Genomic DNA, 19,577 nt, shown 5'->3' with positions numbered 1-19,577 from the left:
GTACTGAACTAAGGCATAAATGAAAATAATCAATTTTTGAAGTATAATATAATTGGATGGATAAAAACATATACTCACCAAGTGGCAGCAGAGGAAAACACGTATAATGATATTGAAATTTGCATGATTTGAGGGTCAGTGGCTTCTTCTTCTGGTGGGGGTGTTGAAGGGAAAGAAGAGGGGTGAAGGAAAAGGACTGGTGAGATTTAGGAAATGAGGAAAAGTTGCCCAGAACCCTAGTTCATGTGAGACTTACTGGATATAATGAGAAGGAAAGATTGATTGTTGGGGAATGCACCAGATGAGATTTGAAAACCTAAGAGCTGAAAGATGGAAGATAGGGTGCTAGACAAGACAGAGATTACTAACAAAATGAGTTAATAAGAGTGGAAAGCTAAGTGCATTGTATGTGGTAGAGGTTGGGTGGGGGAAATAAATGTGTCAAAAAAATAAAAGATGTACAAAACCAAAAGGGGGTGAAGAAAGGAATAGTTACTGAGAAGAAAATCTGAAACCGAAGACATTACATAAATTAAGGCCAGGTGTGTGGTGAGAACAAAGGACATAGTGTAGCACCAGTTCCCTTCCCTCAGAACTTCGCAGGTAGGAACTGGCATTACAACAATGTTTTCTCACTAATCTCTGCCTTGAATATTACCCTATCTTCCACCTTTAAGCCCTCAGGTTTTCAAATCTTGTTTGGTACAGTTCCCAACAATCAGACTTTCCTTCTCATCCCCTCCAGTTATGTCTCCCCTGACTGAGGGTTCTGGATAACTTTTCCAAACTTTCTCCACTTCCTAAAGGTTGTCAGTCATTTTCCTTTACCGCTCTTCATTTACCTTCAACCCTTCCACCAGAAGAAGGAGCCAATGGCTCCCAAAGCTTGCAAATTCCAATACCTTTGTACATGTTTTCTCCAGCTGCCACTTTGTGACTAGATTTTTTTATCTATCCAGTTACACTATATTTTCTGAATAATGACAGTCATTTGCAGTTGAGTATGTAATGAAACTTGATGATCACGGGTTTAAAGTAGACATTGCAGATGCAGGATGAGAACAGTGAATAAAATGGCATTGGACTGAGGACCAGTGATGTCACAGCTGGTACAGTGGATGTACAGGGATGAGGCCAGCAACTGTACAAAAGTCAGTTACCATTTGACAATGCTTGAGGAGTACTTGGTCAAAATGTTCTTCATTAAAATGTTCTCATAGTAAATGCTTTCACAGGAAATTTTGCATAAGCTTTGTAGTATAGTGGACTATTGTTGTTGTTATGCAGATGCTCAGAATAATAGGTATACATTAATAATTAAAGTGTATCTTCCCTTTATTGGAAACAACTTTCAGGTAAATTATACAACTCATCATATTGACATGTCATTTCAGTGTGTCAACAGAACACAGCATTGCTCAAAGCCAAGATCCCAGCCACTTGTGAACCAGACGACAGTGTCGACAGCTCAGCAGATAATTACCCGTGGGCCACTGAAGTTTGTACCCAGTTTTCTGACACATGTAAAGAGTATTGCAGGTACGGCAACATTGCACATAGATTATCACATAGCTTGTAGATGCCTATTGCAAAATGAGTATTTGTTATTTTCGTAGCTTCTCTTGTCTTTTCAAACGTCTCTGCTGCCTCTCCACTATTTGCTCTATCTTCACTGCCGTCTTTCCACTATTTGCTCCATCTTTTAATTTTTCAGTTACTGCTCAGATTTGCCTCGCCCTTTCTTTCATTTTCAGTCTCTCTATTCAAATCTCTGACATATTGACTGCCTTCCATCTACTTATGTGTTCAGTTCTCATTTGTTATTTGTATTACATTGTTCATTTCCTCAAATCCCATTATCGTCTATTTTCTTTGATATTGATAGTAGACACCTTTTCAAATGTAGCTCCTGAGTAGTCTCATTTCTTCCAACCCTTTGTTCCCTGTTGGTCAATGACTGAATGATTCCTTTTTATCTAAGGCTAGCATTTCTGCCAACTATTTTTGTCATCTACCTCTTGCTAGTAAAACCTTTTTAGTAGCATTATTAGATAATTATCTGTAACTAAAATGACGGTGCAAGACATGTTTGTGGTTGTGTAATATGAAAGTGAAGCTCTTCACTAGCACAAATGAAGAGGGCACAGGTGACAAGTATAATAAATGAAGCAGAGTGGGCAGTGCAGCCTTCTATGCCGACCTGTTTTTGGGCAGTCTAGAGGATACCTTCCTAGCCTCCCAAAATCCCAAACTCCTAACTTGGTTCAGGTTCATTGATGATATCTTCTAGATCTGCACTAAGGTCCAAGAGACTTCAACATCTTCTCTCCCGTCCACTTCACTTAGTCCTCCTCCCTCATTCCTCCACAACCTCAACACCTTCTGTCCCATCTGCTTCAGCTGGTCCTCCTCAACCCAGCATGCCACCTTCCTGGACATTGACATCCTCCTCTCTGATGGCTCCATCTACACCTCTGCCCACATTAAACCCACCAACCACCATTGAGTACATGCATTTTGACAGCTATCAGCCCTTCCAGGGGACAGCATATTTGCAGGGACAGGAACTCCCCCACCCAGTATGCTGAAGGTCTTACCGAGGACTTCAGATACAGGCACTATCCCCCAGACCTAATTCGCATAAAGATTTCCCGTGCCCTTTCCCCAGACAACCCAAATCCTCCAACTGTGCCCAGGAAGCTGCTGCAAAGGAGTGCCCTCTTTGTCACCCAATACCTCCCTGATCTGGAACAGGTCTCCTTTGGAGCTTTGATAATGTATCATCATATCCTGAAATAATGGATTCCTAACTGTAATCCTTCCCACCCCTCCTAAAGTGGTGTTCCGCCACTCGCCCAACCTCCACAACATCCTAGTCCATTGCTACGCCACTCCCAGTCTGAACTGTTTGCCACGGGGATCATAGCCTTGTCAAAGACCTAGGTGCAAGACCTGCTCAGGCCACCCACCCAGCACTTCCTACTCTCGTCCCGTCACAGGCTTAGCCTACCCCATCAGAAGCCAGGCTACCTGTGAAAGCAGCCATGTCCTTTACCAGCTCTGCTGCAATCACTGCATAGCTTTTTATATTCGTATTACTGCCAACCAACTGTCCACCAGGATGAATGGCCACTGCCAAACGGTGACTGAGAGCAAAGTGGACCACCCTGTGGCACAACATGCAGCTGAACATGACTAGTGTGATTTCTATGGCTGCTTCACTACCTGGGACACCTGGATCCTCCCCTCCACCACCAGCTTTTCTGAACTGTACAGATGGGAGTTGTCCTCACAACGCATACTGCATTCCCGAAATTACTCCAGTCTCAACGTACAGTAACTTACTGTCCTCACACCCTCCACCCAACAGTTTCCACTTCCTCTGTCCTTTTTCGCCCCCCCCCCCCCCTCCCATCCCCCTCGACCCACTCCTCCCTTCCCTACAGTAGCCTGCTGCTATGCCTGTTGGCAGTCTACTCCCTGCACTGTTTCCCAGACAGTGTTCTTCTCTCCCCCCAGCTGTATCCTGCTATACCTTCCTTGTTCCCTCCAGATTGATACTTTGATGCTTCTGTTCTACATGACAGTTGCATTCCAGTCTGATCTGCGGGAGGTGGCAATCATATGTGTGTGAGGTATGCTTGCGTGTGTGAATGTGTGTGTGTGTGTGTGTGTGTGTGTGTGTGTGTGTGTGTGTGTGTTTTCTTTTCTAAAGAAGACTTTGGCCAAAACCCAAATGTGTAACAGGCTTTTCATTGTGCGTGTTTACTATAATTCAGTGTGTCATCTTTATGGTGAGCAATCTACCCATTTCCTTATACTTATCTGAAGTCAAACACAGCCCATACTTGTAAGTTCAATTATTGTTAGAAAGAGTAGCAGGGGAAAACTTGGACATGTTATTTCATGTCCCAACATTATTTGCTTGAAAATAGTCTGTACATACATACATACATACATATATACATGTGAAGCAGCCAGCCTCAACCTGTACGACATGCCTCTGTAGGGGCTGCAATAACACTAGAGTGGGGCACAAGCTTGTTGGAAAAAAAGAATTAAAATGCTGATTAATTTTCTGAAAGGAAAGCAAAGCAAAATACTTTTTGACGCAATGAAATACTACAATTTACTTTTACACTGATGTAATGCACTTATACATAAAACTTCATCAGTACTGCACAAATCATTTAATAATCAACGTTTCGGAACTAAATTAAAAAACAACTTAAGTAATTATTGGTGACTCACTTGGCTCTGCCTTGCAGAACAAAAATTTGCAGAGGAGGTTTTAATATTAGAAATAGACAGTCTTGAGTTTGTTTTTTATGTTAATTGAGATCTATATTTTGTCTTCAAAGCAGCTCATGCATAAAATCCAGTTTTGCGAAAGTAAGATGTTCAAATGGTAATTGTATACAAAGTGCTTGTGTTTTCAGTGCAGAAAACTCATCATCCATCTGTGTCCAAAATTCAAATATGATTTGTTACAAAACTGTCTTCCGATTTCGTCACTTCCCATAAAGTCTATGAATGTTTCTTTTTTAACAGTTGAGATATCTTCGGGAGTAGTTTGAAATGGATTCATAACCCACTTGTAACTTCCTACCAATTTTTCATCAGCGGGAAAATACATTTTAATTTTTTTTCCTCACCATGTTTAAATGATTTTTCAATGGCTACAAAAACAGTTTTTATTGGCAGACATTTTCAGATTTTTTTTTTTGGTTTAAATTTCGGCTCCAAAATTCTAATTTTCTACAAATATGTGTGTTTGCTACTTGGAGTTGATGATTCAAGGTATTTATTTCCTCAAATATGTTGAACAAGTAGCTCAGTTTCATCACAAATAAACTGTCTCAAAACTTCTTGGCTTTCGATCAGTTTTCCTCTTCTAGAAATGCGGTGATTTCATTTCATAATTTGTAAAGACATAGAAAAAATTTCCCACATGATAACCATCTTGCATCACAATAAAATAATAACACTCAATGTATTTCACCCATGTCTGTACAAAGTGCAGAAAAAAATCTTGATTTTAGGGCTTTTGTATTTATATCATGTACTACAGCTGCAACTGTCAGCGCATGCAATGTTTTCAGACCGGTCCAGACACACTGTAGAAACTTTTGCTTTACAAGTGTTTGTATACTGTGGAATATTCCATACATTGAATGTGCTTCATTGGTACCTGTTCTGATGCAATTTTTCCATTCTGTGTTTGCCTGGTTTAGAAAATCATTGAAGATAGTGAATTTTGTTATTGCTGCTGCTTTCAGTTCCATTGGTTTACAGAAAAGTAGTTCCTGTACAGCTGACATACCATCACAAAATCTGACAAAGGCAATAAGTGTCATTATTGCTATCTGACAATATTATGAGAAGGAAAGTTGCTACTCGCCATATAGCAGGGATGCTGAGTTGCAGATAGGCACAACAAAAAGACTCTTATTGTTTTGCCTATCTGCGACTCAGCATCTCCTGTATATGGTGAGTAGCAATTTTCCTGCCCATAATATTGTTACACTCCATCCTGTATTTTCCATTGTTCGATTTATTGCTATCTGTTGATTCATCAAGCTGAATTGAAAACAGTTTGTCATGCAACGTCCTGAAAAGCTGAAGCTGTACATCTTCAGCTGTATCATATATGGGCAACAGTACCATTTAGTAGAGGTATGGACTACTGTTGTTTGGTGAAGTTATCTCCAAACATAGTTTCTACGGTCTTGATTGCAGCTGACAAAACAGGCTTTTTACCATTGATGTGAGACTTTTTGCACCTGGCTATTTTATATGAGAAATTGTAAGAGGCAAATAAAGCACTTTCATTACAGACAAAACTCTTTTTTCCTTAATAAATAAATAAATAAAGCCTTCCAAATGGTTTTGATTTCAGTTCGATGATTATTTGGGGTTTGTTAGTGTACTCATTGTGAAGCTTTTCCAAGCGTCATTTAAGTTGAATAGGTTTCTCACTCTCTGGTTTCAAAAGTTTTGAGCAGATGATGTACAGGGGTCATTTTCTTTATATACTTCAATGCTGGTAAACTGAAAATTTAAGTATTCTTGAGAATATTTTCTTCGTTTCACCTTCATAATCATGCTCTTCCATGCACTTTTTATGCTTCACTGTCGTCTAGTGCTGACTTATGTCCATTTAAAAATGTATCCATGATTCTATATAAAACTATTACCAAGAAGATTTAAGACTGCGAACCACAGTTAATACATAATTTACAGTGTACACATTCATGATAGATTGGATAGTGATAAAGACTGGACACAGAGTGGCTGGAATTCAACAAGGAGCAGCATTTATCCACATTTATGTAGTGGTTGAGCAGTTGTTCCAAAATTTTCAAGGCTAATCAAAACTTCTCATTCAGCCAGGGCAACATCAGATATTGGAGTTGTTTTGTCTCCATTTCTGGTGGCAGCAATTGTTGGTGAATGGCAGCACATGAAAAGTTAACTGACTGATTACATGTTGGCACCAATTGGAACGCTTTGTGTTGAATATGCTCTCTATCCCACAGCTACCAATGCCGGCGATCTGACTGATGTGGCACTATGGTCATTGTCAACTCCTGGCTAGAGGAGGGTAGTTTTCACTTTTTCCTTTTTGCTGACTCTGTGCCCATGACTGTGTAGTTTTTATTTGTTTGTATAAATAATAAAAAAAAATCAATTGATCATTCATCTTACAGTTGAAATTCTCAGGAAGATATGACACGCATGCAACAATATAGGAGGTAATGTACAGTAGTCAATGCATATGGTTTATCATCTTCAAAGCTTTTGAAAGGTAACTGGCACTTCACTACGTGGTCAGTAACCTCTTCTCAGGTCACAGCTTCATTTGTCAACTAAACTATGGCACTGTGTAGCTTCTCATGAAATTTCACCATGGCCACAGGCATGTGCATTTGGTTGTCTGCGTGGATATGTGTGTTTTACTCTTCATGTTTCAGTGGGCCACAAATCAGCTACCTGTAAGTTAGTGGTTGCCTTTCCTTTATTTTATATATTGTTATGAAGTCAGTCAGCAATAATGTGAATAAAATATTCATGGTTTTCAAGCTGTATCATGTTAAATAAAATACTCAAACTTTTTGCAGCTGTTTCCCATTGGGCCAAAATGATACACATCTAGGAATGCGAGGTTGGCAGCTTTTGGCAGCTGTGCTGTGGGAACGAGTAATGTCAGATATGAGGAGCTAGTGCTACATTGGGACCTGCCACTCCACGTCTCTGAAAGTGTCAAGCATCCACCTTTCAGACAATGGAAACTTCAGAGTGGAGTATCAGCAATGTAAGGAAAAGATAGATTGCTACTTAGGATAAGGATGACAGGTTGCAGTCAGACACCATTAAGTGACACTGGCATTCTGGTCCAAGCTGCCGGAGCCGACAGCCTTGTGTGTGTGAGCTCGATCATCAGAAATCATATACATCTCTCTCTCTCTCTCTCTCTCTCTCTCTCTCTCTCTCTCTCTCTCTCTCTCTCTGTGTGTGTGTGTGTGTGTGTGTGTGTGTGTGCGTGTGTGTGTGTGTGCGTGTGGATGTGTGTGTGTGTTTTCTGACAAAGGTTGTGGTTGAAAGATGCTGCAAATTAATGTGTTGTCTTTATGGTAAGTAGCAATCCAACTTTTCCTTACATTGTTGATAAGCATCCATCTTTGTTTCCTATCAGTGTCTAAACACCACCCGTGATCCCATTTAATATGTACACATTATCCTGGTTAAAATTATTGCAATTCAATTTAATATCAGGTTACATCTTCATAAAAAGATTCTCTTATGAAAGCAAATGTGCCGAGGCCCTCATTTGTTCAAATTGTGTTTATGTATGTTCCCTAGGCAATATTCAGCTGTGGAAGACTGCTGGAGCTCTTTTGTCTAAAGTGGTGCATTTGATCAGTGCAACACGTAGCGTTAGTTTGAGTTACGGGGCCTCTGTACATTCTGCCACATTCACAGAGGACGCCACATACATCGATCGCTTGATGACTTAAGTCGCCCTTAATAGGGCATTGCATTTCTCAGATGTTGGAGGCAGGTCAGAACAGCTGTAATATCCATATATGTGGAGCATGCAACCTGTTGTACTGGTTTTCATGTCACAGAATGAAAAGAATGCTGCCAGCTTAACCTCACTAAGTTACTTAGCATTCTTCATTGGTGGCACCAGACAGTAGTGTCTATCTTGCTGTAGCTATTTTCCCTGAACATGAGAGTCAAATTCTGAAGTTCAGACTGTAGACAACGATAATCAGAATCATTGTAGCTATGTGTGGCAATGTGTCCAAGGTTGCTTTTTCTCTGCACAGTATGGTGAAAACGGTTTGCATTCAGACAGTGGCCAGTATAGGTTAGTCCCCTATACACTGAGTGACCAAACCATCAAAATGGAGAGGGATGACAAGCTTCGATATGTTAGTTGAGCAGAAGGCAGATGGCCACCTTGGTCATTTAGCGTTTAGGAAACTGGCCTACACCAACCAGTTTGTGACTGAAAATAGATTTCTCCATCCTGTACACAAAAAAGCAGACTCGAATGTATTGGTACACAACTAAAGTGATTTCAGATGATGACCATCTACAGCAGAGTTGATTGAGAATTCACCTCGAGAGCCCCGCCATGGCATGAGTGCTGTAGCGTTCGACACATCTGCACATTTCCTCTGTCACCATGGAAAACTGTCTGGGTGTGAGGAGGGGGAAGGGGGAAAATGCAGATGTGCCACCTTTAAATGGCAGTGTTCTCTCACTGCATACAACTTGGTATCATATTTCACTATTCTCAACCACATAGATCACAAACAAAACAAATTTTCAGTATTGTTTAATTATTTTGGCATGTTGAAGACAATTATTATCTGGTACAAACTGTCAGCATTACAGAAAGGTGCAGGCAATTTCACAGATTTTCACACTCTTGTTGTCTCATTATCATTACTTATTTAGTTTGATAATCGAAAAAGATCTTACACACACACACACACACACACACACACACACACACACACACACTGATTGAAATTTTATAGTGATTTTACAATCTCATTATGGAGACGTGGAAACTCTATCTGAGGAAGCCAATGGAGGTGTCCTGCACAGTTTTAACATAAAAGAATGTGTGTTTAAAATGGGAATTACATTGCATATCAATCAGTTACATCTGCACATGCACAGGGACACTTCTAACTGCAAAACAGATAAAAAACAGACTTGAAAACAGATAAAAAAACAGATGTAAAATTGACAATGTTCTCAAACCATTTAGAAAACTATCCTTGTGATTCTTTCATGGCCACAATGAATTCTTCAAACCTCATGCTTTCTTTAACACAAGTGAGTTTAGGGAACTGTAATGTATTGGCCAGAATTTTTACCATCTACAATGTGGATTTCTTTGTAAATGCATCCCCATAAAATTACAAATAAGTTTTTTTCTCACCTTGCAGTGTCTTACCCTTGGCAGTGTGCTGTCAAGTCCAATTAAAAATATCAAGCCTGAAATTCATTCCAGATGTTCTAATTTTTGTTCCTGCACTCCTTTTCCCTTTATAAATTCAATAATAGCAATTTTTAAATCGAAAACTTGTTCTAACCACGTTCCTTCTTTTAAGTAACATACTTTGCAGTAACATATGAAGTCTCCATTCTCTTTGTTCAATTCCATTAAAAACTGTTGCACCGAGCGAGGTGGCGCAGTGGTTAGCACACTGGACTCACATTTGGGAGGACGACAGTTCAATCTCGCATCCAGCCATCCTGATTTAGGTTTTCCCTGATTTCCCTAAATCGCTCCAGGCAAATGCCGGGATGGTTCCTCTGAAAGGGCACCGCCGACTTCCTTCCCCCACTCTTCCCTAATCCAATGAGACCGATGACTCGATGTTTGGTCTCTTCCTCCAAACAACCCAACAATAAAAACTGTTGCAGCTGACAGTGAAATAATGCTTGTGACTTCAGAAGTTTTACTGTTCGTACCAACAATTTCTTCACATGCTCCATCCTTGCAAATTGAGCACAAAGTGCACCTTGATGTACAGAAAAGTGAATCCAGTTGTGACAGTTCAACCTGCTTTTTATTTTCTTCGTTTGTTGATTGTCCTTGGTGTCTACGTATTGCGTTGCTACACTGGCTGAAAAATGGGTTGTGGATTCTGACATTGATTACTTTAAATGATGTAGCTGACAGGTGCACAGTTGTGTTTCACAGTACTTTGATTTCACTGTTCACCTCCCCACCCTAATGATACACAGTTATATGTGTATGGCCAGTGCACTATTGTTTAAGCTCCATAGGCCTCATTAATAGTTTGCAGATGAAACTCCACATACTGCTACAGTAGTTTCTTGTTGAACATCCACGAGCAGTAAAACCTAACCACAAAGTTTCACAGTTCTTGAAGAATAATCAGGTGTGTATGGAAACAGTCACTGTCATTGTTTTTACACACGGCCTATTGGTGTAACACTTATTTCACTGTTAATTCGATCATTGTTGTTGTTCTAACCAACACAGGTTCCTCGTCTGAAACTCAGCCATGGACTGACTCTCCTGACCAAAAATCGGACCCTTATATAGCATCACAGTAATAGGTGCTGAAACTACACATTGTTTAAAGTTAAATGTACAGAAATTACAATTAAAACTTAATTCATGAAATTAACTGAAAACATTAAAAAATTGGTTATTTTTAGCAGTTTCTTCTACTACGAGGGTTATACCAAATTATTTGTTTAAATCATGAAATTAACAAATATAGTTACACAAACAATACTTTTGACAAAACTGTTAATGACTTTGGAATTAATGAAGGGCTGGTTTTGCTAACATGTTTTGGAATAGAGCTAAATAGATACTTTAAAATTACTAGTACTTTGTCTTCAAAATGTTTATAATTATTACAGAATTTATACTTGTTTATATATCAACAATAGAATTTAAGTTACGAAACAATTATTGATTTCACCCTGTAATGAAAGATACTAACTGGTAATAGTCCAAATAAATTAGAAAATCAGTTTCATACATAAAACTAAGCACAAAATTAGATCTGGTGTTATATTCTTTAAAACTAAGGGCCAACTTTTCTCTTTTATGAAAATACAGATTATACTCACATATGTTAATGTTAATTAAACCAAAATGAAAAAAATGAATTTTAAGGAGGCAGATGACAAAACAAGAGGGCAATTAAAATTATCCCAGCTTGCTTCGTCACACAGTCTGTCAATAGTTGTAATTTTTTGCTGCTTCACAGTCAGTTAAATCTTTAAATTGTTTCTGCATAGTATTGTAATATCATTTTATGGCTAATTTGCAGTCCCTGTTGCTTATGCAACGGCATAATATATATATTGAGAATTCTCACCCCTCTCTTCTGTCGTTCCTGATAATTTCTAAAGGCTCATGAGGACAGATCATGAGACTGCCTCTTTCTGTGCAAACATCCACTGGACCTGTGAACATCCTTTATAACATGAACAAGTTGTGAAGGGTAAACAGGACTAAGACCACAATTCTGCTGAACTGAAGAGAGTTGTGCCACACTGCAAACTAAGTGAAATCTCGCGCTATACCTGATACTTCTGAGAAGGAACGAACAAAGCCATGACAGGCTGAGCCTTGGCCCGCACACAGAGCCAGCATGAAGTGTGGCACACCATGGCCATCCTGGTCTACAGTCTGAATTTCTGCATATGAGGCTTGTGTTCAGGGAAAATGGTTACAGCAAGTATAATGCTCCCATTCTCAATATTGACAATAATAGATACAAAATTTAGCCCTAATTGCAGTTTACTCTAAGGGATAGAGTTTGTTGCACTATATTGTGTATTAAGAACCTATCTTAGGGGAATCAATTACCCAATTTCTCTCTCTCTCTCTCTCTCACACACACACACACACACACACACACACACACACACACACACACACACACAAACTCAAAAATGAGCACCTACATAGTGCTGGCTGGACTGTCAGGTGGTGCAGAGAGAAAGAGACAGTGAGCAGGAGGGGGGGGGGGGCTGAGGACAGGTAGCTGGAGCTCCGTGGGGGGGGGGGGGGGTGGGGGGGGGGGGTGGGGGGGGGGGGGGGGGGGGGAGCGGGAGCAGAATCTGTAAGGTGTGAATGTGGGAGGAAGTGGTGGCAGGTGCATGGCCTAGGCCAGTGAAGTGACACACAGGTACAGGAAATGGTGAGGTGTGGTGGGTGTTGAACCTGACATGAATTTGGGGGGGAGGGAAAGCTGTTGGGTGGAGGCTGTGGGAACTGTAGATTAGCTGAGGTTGAGATGAGGAGGATTGTGGGGGAAAAAGTATCTGTTGCAAGGATAACTTCCATCCATGTAGATTAGAATACCTCGTGTTGGAGGACAGGACTCAGATTACATATGTTGTGAAGCAGGCATTGAACTCCACTGTGTTCTGCTCATTGATGTGTTCTGCCACTAAATGTTCAACTTTGTTGTTCGCCACAGTGTAGCGAGGGCCATTCATTCGGGTGCATAGCTGTGATGGTCATGCCTGCATAAAATACTGTGCAGTGATAGTAGCATGGCTGGTATATGACATGGCTGCTTTCACAGGTGTTCCTGCATCTGGTGGGATAGGATAAGCTGGTAATAGGGCTAGAGTAAGATGTGATGAGTGTGTAGATTGGGCAGGTCTTGCACCTGGGTCTTCCACTGAGATAGGACTCCTGTGTCGAGGGGTCGGGAGTGGGAGTGGCATAGGGGTTTATTTATTTTATTTACGCCTCAAGTTCCATAGGACCTAATTGAGGAGCAAACCTCCCAAGTTCATGGAACGTACCAGTACATGAAATTACAACATAAAAATAATAACAGATAAAAATAAAATCTTTATGAACCCAAAAAAGTTAGTCCATAAGTTTAAGGAAACACAATCAACAATACAACAAGAATCAGCTTAATTTTTCAAGGAACTCCTCAACAGAATAGAAGGAGTTACCCATGAGGAAACTCTTCAGTTTCGATTTGGAAGTACGTGGATTACTGCTAAGATTTTTGAATTCGAGTAGTAGCTTATTGAAAATGGCTGCAGCTACTACACACCTTTCTGCACAAGAGTTAATGAAGTCTAATCCAAATGCAAGTTTGATTTCTGCTGAGTATTAACTGAGTGAAAGCTGCTTATTCCTGGGAATAAGCTAACATTGTTTACAAGAAAGGACAGTAAGGAATATATATATTGAGAAGCCGATGTCAAAATACCCAGACTCGTGAAAAGCGGTCAACAAGAGATTCGTGAACTTATTACCTAAACCGCCCATTTCTGAGCCAAAAATATCCTTTTAGAATAGGAAGAGTTACCCCAAAATATAATACCATACAACATAAGCCAATGAAAATAAGAAAAGTAGACTAATTTTCGTGTAGAACGATCACTCACTCCAGATACCGTTCAAGTAGTAAAAATGGCAGCATTAAATCTTTGAACAAGATCCTGAATGTGGGCTTTCCATGACAGTTTACTATCTATCTGAACACCTAGAAATTTGAACTGTTCAGTTTCACTAATCATATGCCCATTCCATGAAATTAAAATGTCAGGTTTTGTTGAATTATGTGTTAGAAACTGTAAAAACTGAGTCTTACTGTGATTTAGCATTAGTTTATTTTCTACAAGCCCTGAACCTAGGTCACGAATTGCACTATTTGAAACCGAGCCAATGTTGCACACATCATCCTTTACTACCGAGCTAGTGTCATCAGAAAACAGAAATATTTTAGAGTTACTCATAATACTAGAGGGCACATTATTTATGTAAATATGGAACAGGAGTCGCCCCAACACTGATCTCTGGGGCACCACCCACTTGATCGTACCCCACTCAGACCCCACCTCACAGCCATTGTCAACATTTTGAATAGTGACCTTTTGCCGTCTGTTACTAAGGTAAGAGGTGAATCATTTGTGAGCTGCTCCCCGTATTACGTAATGGTCCAACTTCTAGAGCAATATTTTGTGATCAACACAATCAAGCACCTTAGTTAAAGCATAAAATATGCCTAATGTTTGAAACCTTTTGTTTAACCCATCCAGTACCTCACAGAGAAAAAAGAACATAGCATTTTCAGTTGCTAAACGACCTCAAAGCCAAACTGTACGTTTGATAGCATAACTTTAGCAAACACTGATGGCATAGAAATAGGTCTAAAATTATCTACATTAGCCCTTTCTCCCTTTTTATAAACTGGCTTTACTACCGAGTACTTTAATCGATCAGGAAACTGACCATTCCTAAAGGAAAAATTACAAATATGGCTAAATACAGGTCTAACATGTGCGGCACAGTACTTTAATATTCTGCTAGGCACTCAGTCATAACCATGAGAGTCCTTAGTCTTCAGTGATTTAATTATTGACTCAATCTCCCCCTTGTCTGTATCACAGAGGAGCATTTCAGACATCAGTCACAGAAAGGCATTTGCCAGGAAAGTTATTTGATTCCCTGTAGAAACTAAATTTTTATTTAATTCACCAGCAATGCTCTGAAAATGTTTGTTAAATATTGTACATATATCTGATTTATAAGTAACATAAATATTTTTACTATGAACTGACTTTATATTGTCGACCTTGTGCTGCTGACCATGCACTTCCTTCCCAGCTGACCTTATTATTTTAATTTTGTCCTGTGAATCAGCTATTCTGTTTGTATACCACATACTCTTTGCCTTCCTAATAACATTTTTAAGCACCTTACAATACTGTTTGTAATGGGCTACTGTACCTTGATTGTGACTACTTCTAACATTTTGATATAATTCCTGCATTGTTCTACATGATATCCTTACCCCACTATCAGCCTCCTGGGCTGCCTATTACTGCTAGTATCCCGTTTAGAACATTGTAATGGGAAGCAACTCTCAATGAGCATGAGAAATGTGTTAAGGAAAGCATTATATTAATCATCTATGTTATCGGCACTATAGCCTAAACATCTTGCCACTCTTGTTCCTTGACAAGGTTTAAAAAACTCTCTATTGCTGTTGGATTAACTTTCCTGCACAGCTTGTAATTATATGTGACATTTGTTTGCATACAAAAGCCTTTTAGTGTTAAAATTTGTGCATCATGGTCGGAAAGGCCATTCACCCTTTTACTAACATAATGCCAATCTAGTACTGAAGAATGGATAAAAATATTGTGTATGGCTGTGCTACTGTTCCCCTGCACCCTAGTGAGAAAAACCACAGTCTGAATCAGATTTTATGAATTTAGGAGATCTACCAAGATCCTTTATCTTGCACCGTCGCATACAAAATTTATATTGAAGTCTCCACATATAACTAATTTCTGGTACTTCCTGCAAAGTGAATCAAGAACCCTCTCTAGCTTGAGCAGAAATGCTCTAAAGTAAGAGTTAGGGGACCTATAAACAACAACAATTAGAAGTTTAGTTTCACTAAATTCAACTGCTCCTGCCATGATACGTCTATGGACTCAAATGGAATAGTGTTTTTTATGTACATAGCCACTCCCCCATCCCGCAAGGAACTCCTTGAAAAACAGCCAGCTAATCTGTGTTCTGGTAAAGGAAGCCTCTGAATTGTCAAATTATGTAAGTGGTGCTCCAACATACCAACAATTTCAGAGTCAACATCTATAAGCTGTTCACTAACTTCATCTCTAATATCTCTTATAATTTGATGAAATATGCAAATTCCTTCTCTGCTTGGAAATATGATGTCCTCTGAAGGTGATCCCTTAGTTAGAGGGACTTCCTTTAAGCTGGTGTACCTATCAGCTGGCTTCAATCAAAAAAAGGAGCAGCTCCAACACCAACTACTACAGTGTTGTGTAAATTGGGTGGACAATGGGATATCACTTTAGGAGTGGTTGGGAGAAACTTGGGTAGAGTGTCTCTCATTTCTGGTCATGATGATAAATAATCAAAGCTCAGACAAGGGATGTGGTTCAGCTGCTCCAGTCTGGAGTGATACTGGGTGACAAGAGGTTACACTCCTTTACAGCTTCTTGTTGGAGGTGATGTGTGATGTGTGAGGATATGGTATAGGAAATCTGTTTGCAGAATATTTTGGGAGGGGGGGGGGGGGGCAGGGGGTAGACTACTGCCTGTCTGTGAAGGCCTTCATTTTTCGGTTTTGAAGGGTGACAGCTGTCACAATATGGGAACTGTTTGTGGTCACTGGGTGTAATATGTATAGAGGGGTGGATGGAGCCATCAGAGAGATGGAGGCCAACGTCCAGGAGTTAAGAGGTGTTGGATTAAGGAGGGTTGGGTTAAGGAGTACCATGTGAGGGGAATGGGAGAGGAGGTGTTGAGATTGTGGAGAAATGAGGGTAGGGTGTCTTGACTCTTGAGTGAAGATCATGAAGATATTATCAGTGAATCTAAACCAGATAATGGATTTGAGGTTTCGGGAGGCTCGGAAAGTATCCTCTACATGGACCATTAACAGTTTGGGATAGAAGGGTGCCATGCGAGTGCTGTGGCTGGGCTGCAGTTTTGTTTGTGTACCTCCCTTTCAAAGGAAAAGTAGTTGTGGGTGAAGATATAGTTATTCTCAAAATAGGGACCCCTGTTAAAGTTTTACTCTGTCACCCACCCAACCTAAACAACCTCCTGGTCCATCACTATGCCACACCCCCTCCCAGCCCCTTGCCACAGGGATCCTATCCTAGTGCAAGACCCAGGTGCGAGACCTGCCCGATCCACTCAATCAGCACATCCTACTCCAGTCCTCTCCCAGTCTTATCCTATGCCTTCAGAGAGAGGGCTGCCTGTAAAAACAGGCATGTCAATACCAGCTGTGTCACAGTCACTGCAAAGCATTATATGTGGACATGACTACCAACCAGCTGAACACCAGCAAACTGTGATCAAGAACAAAGTTCACCATTCCATGTCACAACATGCCACTGAAAACGGCACGAGTTCAATGGCTGCTTCACAATGTGTGCACTCTGGATTCTTTCTTCTAACATAAGCTTCTCTGAACTACATAGATAGGAGTTATCCTTGCAACAGATCCCATACTTCTCGCGGCATCAGCCTCCACTTTCCCTCTGTCTCCACTATCTCTACTGAACACACTCCCCACTCCCTATGTCCTGTTACCCCTCCAAATCCACACCTCCACGCCACCTTCATTGTGCGTCGCACCTCACTAGCTCAGACTGTAACCTTGTATCACAGGTCTAGCTGGTGTACTTGCCACTCCTCCCTCTTGCATTCATATCTTACACAACTGCTACCTCTATCTGAGTTGCTAGCTAAAGGATTTGTACTGGAAGCTAGAAAACTTATCTTCCTCTTTTGTGTGTGCCTCATTGACCTCTGCTATTTGGTGTGTGGTCTCCTTTAATCTTAATTATATTTACATTTTGCTAGAGTTTTCCTTAATACTTAACACAAAGAAACAATTTTCTCAGCAATTGTTGGTAATAGTTATTTCATATCGTTGGGCAAAGTCATAGATTTTTAGTATTTTGCATACAACTTATAGGCAGGTCACTGTTTACATAAATTTTTACAGCCTAATTAATTAATTATTTCAATTATTCACAACTTTCTCCACTGCTTCACCATCCTGACCAACCAACAACCTCCATGACAACCAACTTCAACTCACTACAACCACTAACTTGCTCCTTTCGTGGCCTTGCACTGGCTCTTATTTGGAAGTATAAGCAAATAACAGTTTTAATTTATCTTGTATTACAATGAAGAAACGTCCATTTATAAAGTTGTATGTGTGACAGCATATTCTGCATAAGTGAAAAATAGTTCTCTTTTAATTGTAACTAAATATAGATCTTCATGGGGATGTTATGATGTCTGTCAAACAGCAACAAGCAGTTATTAGTCTGTGATTTCATTGTAGATTTTGTTAAGGATTCTGATAGAAAAAAATATCTGGAAACCATATTTAGATCCTGCAATTCGATCCCAGTAATTAATTTTCCGACACAGATGGATCAAGACAGAAGGACTCTATTTGACAAAGTTTTCATTGATGAAGTCCAAAGCAAGATAATATCTGTGTTTCCAGTAACAAATGGTCTCTCTGATCATGGTGCTCAAGCAGTTAGGATAAATAAGATAGTGCCTTACAGTATAGATACTCCTCACTGGAAATTAATGAGAAGAATTAATGACTTCAGGAAAGACTTTTTAAGAATCATTTACAAGTGCTGACATAAAATTTTATCTGCTATATGATAAATTCGTGTCTTTATTTGAAAATAGCTTTCCTCATAAGCTAATCAGAAAGACCATTGGTCAACCATCTAAAAACTATAGGAGGAAATAAAGTATCATGTGAAATAAAAAGGGAAATGTGTCTGTTGGCAAGAACAAGTAAAGTTACTGCAGGAATTTCACACTACATAGAATTTTTAGAAAAGTTATTAAAAATCTAAGAATGTGCACATTATGTCAGAGATTAGTATTTCTGACTTCACACTTCAATCTGTATGGAATGTAATGGAAGAAGGCGCAGAACAACAGGCCATGCAATGGGATAATATAACTATTGATTTAAATAGAAGGGCTATAAATGATCAGACAAATGTAGCAGGTATTTCTAATCATCAGTTCTTAAATGTAATAGAAAATACGGGGACAACCAGTTCAAGAGCAAATCATAGTAGCATGTTAGAAAAGCAGCTCTCATAACATTAAGTTATATGAATGCCTCACCAGCTTCTCCGTCTGAAATTAGAAAGTATATATTTTCTCAAAAATAAAAGTGTATCTGCATTTGATGATGTTTTCAACAGAGTAGTAAAGACTTATTTCCATATAATAAGCAGTATTTTCTGAAATAAGTAAAACATCACTAACTCATAGCATTTTCTCAACGAGATTGAAATATGTCATTGTTAAAACCCTCCATAAGAAAAGTAATAGGAGGAATGTCAGTAATTACCATCGTGTTTACTACTGACATCATTTTCCAAAATTTTAAAGAAGTGATTTGTTGTAGAATAATATCCTACCCGAGCGAAAATAGTGTCCTCAGTAAAACACAGTTTGGATTTCAGAAGAGTTTCTCAACTGAAAATGCCATTTACCTGTTCACTCACAACATTTTACAAGCATTAAATAACAAAATAGCACCAGTTGGTGTACTGTGTGGCCGATCTGACTGACTGTGTGGATCACAGTATTCTTGTAGATACACTGAGGTTTTGTGGAGTTGGAGGATAATATCATGTCTAATCAGAAGAATAAAGATAAAGTTGTACTAAATAATTCAACCAGTATAAATAGGGGAGATTCTTCTGTTTAGGAAGAAATCACATCAGGGGTTCCTCTAGGCTCAATATTAGGTTCACTATTGTTTCTCATATACGGAAACAGCCTTCAGTCTAATATAAAATAAGCAGAATCTATTCTTTTTGGAGATGACGGAGTAGTATTGTAATTGGTCCGAACTTAACAGCAACAGACAAAAATGTAAACAATATTCTTAAAAGTATTATGATGTGGTTTTCTGCAAATGGTCACACTGTTAATTTCAAAAAGTCACAAGATATTCAGTTCCACACATCCAGGTGTA

At 39.4% G+C, this 19,577-nt stretch overlaps 1 protein-coding gene across 1 annotated transcript in view; it reads left to right on the top strand.

Annotated features, from left to right (window-relative positions):
• Window positions 1-19,577, top strand: part of LOC126416633 (uncharacterized) — a 276,018-nt gene that overhangs the window by 219,886 nt on the left and 36,555 nt on the right. The window contains exon 15 of the mRNA XM_050084398.1: window positions 1,395-1,539. Coding sequence (XP_049940355.1) covers window positions 1,395-1,539 — 145 coding nt within the window. The remainder of the gene's footprint in view (window positions 1-1,394; window positions 1,540-19,577) is intronic.

The sequence above is a fragment of the Schistocerca serialis genome, chromosome 8 (genome assembly GCF_023864345.2).
Source record: "Schistocerca serialis cubense isolate TAMUIC-IGC-003099 chromosome 8, iqSchSeri2.2, whole genome shotgun sequence".
NCBI classification, from domain to species: domain Eukaryota; kingdom Metazoa; phylum Arthropoda; class Insecta; order Orthoptera; family Acrididae; genus Schistocerca; species Schistocerca serialis.
The sequence above is the reverse complement of the archived record's forward strand: the minus strand, read 5'-3'. Positions and strand labels throughout refer to the sequence as shown.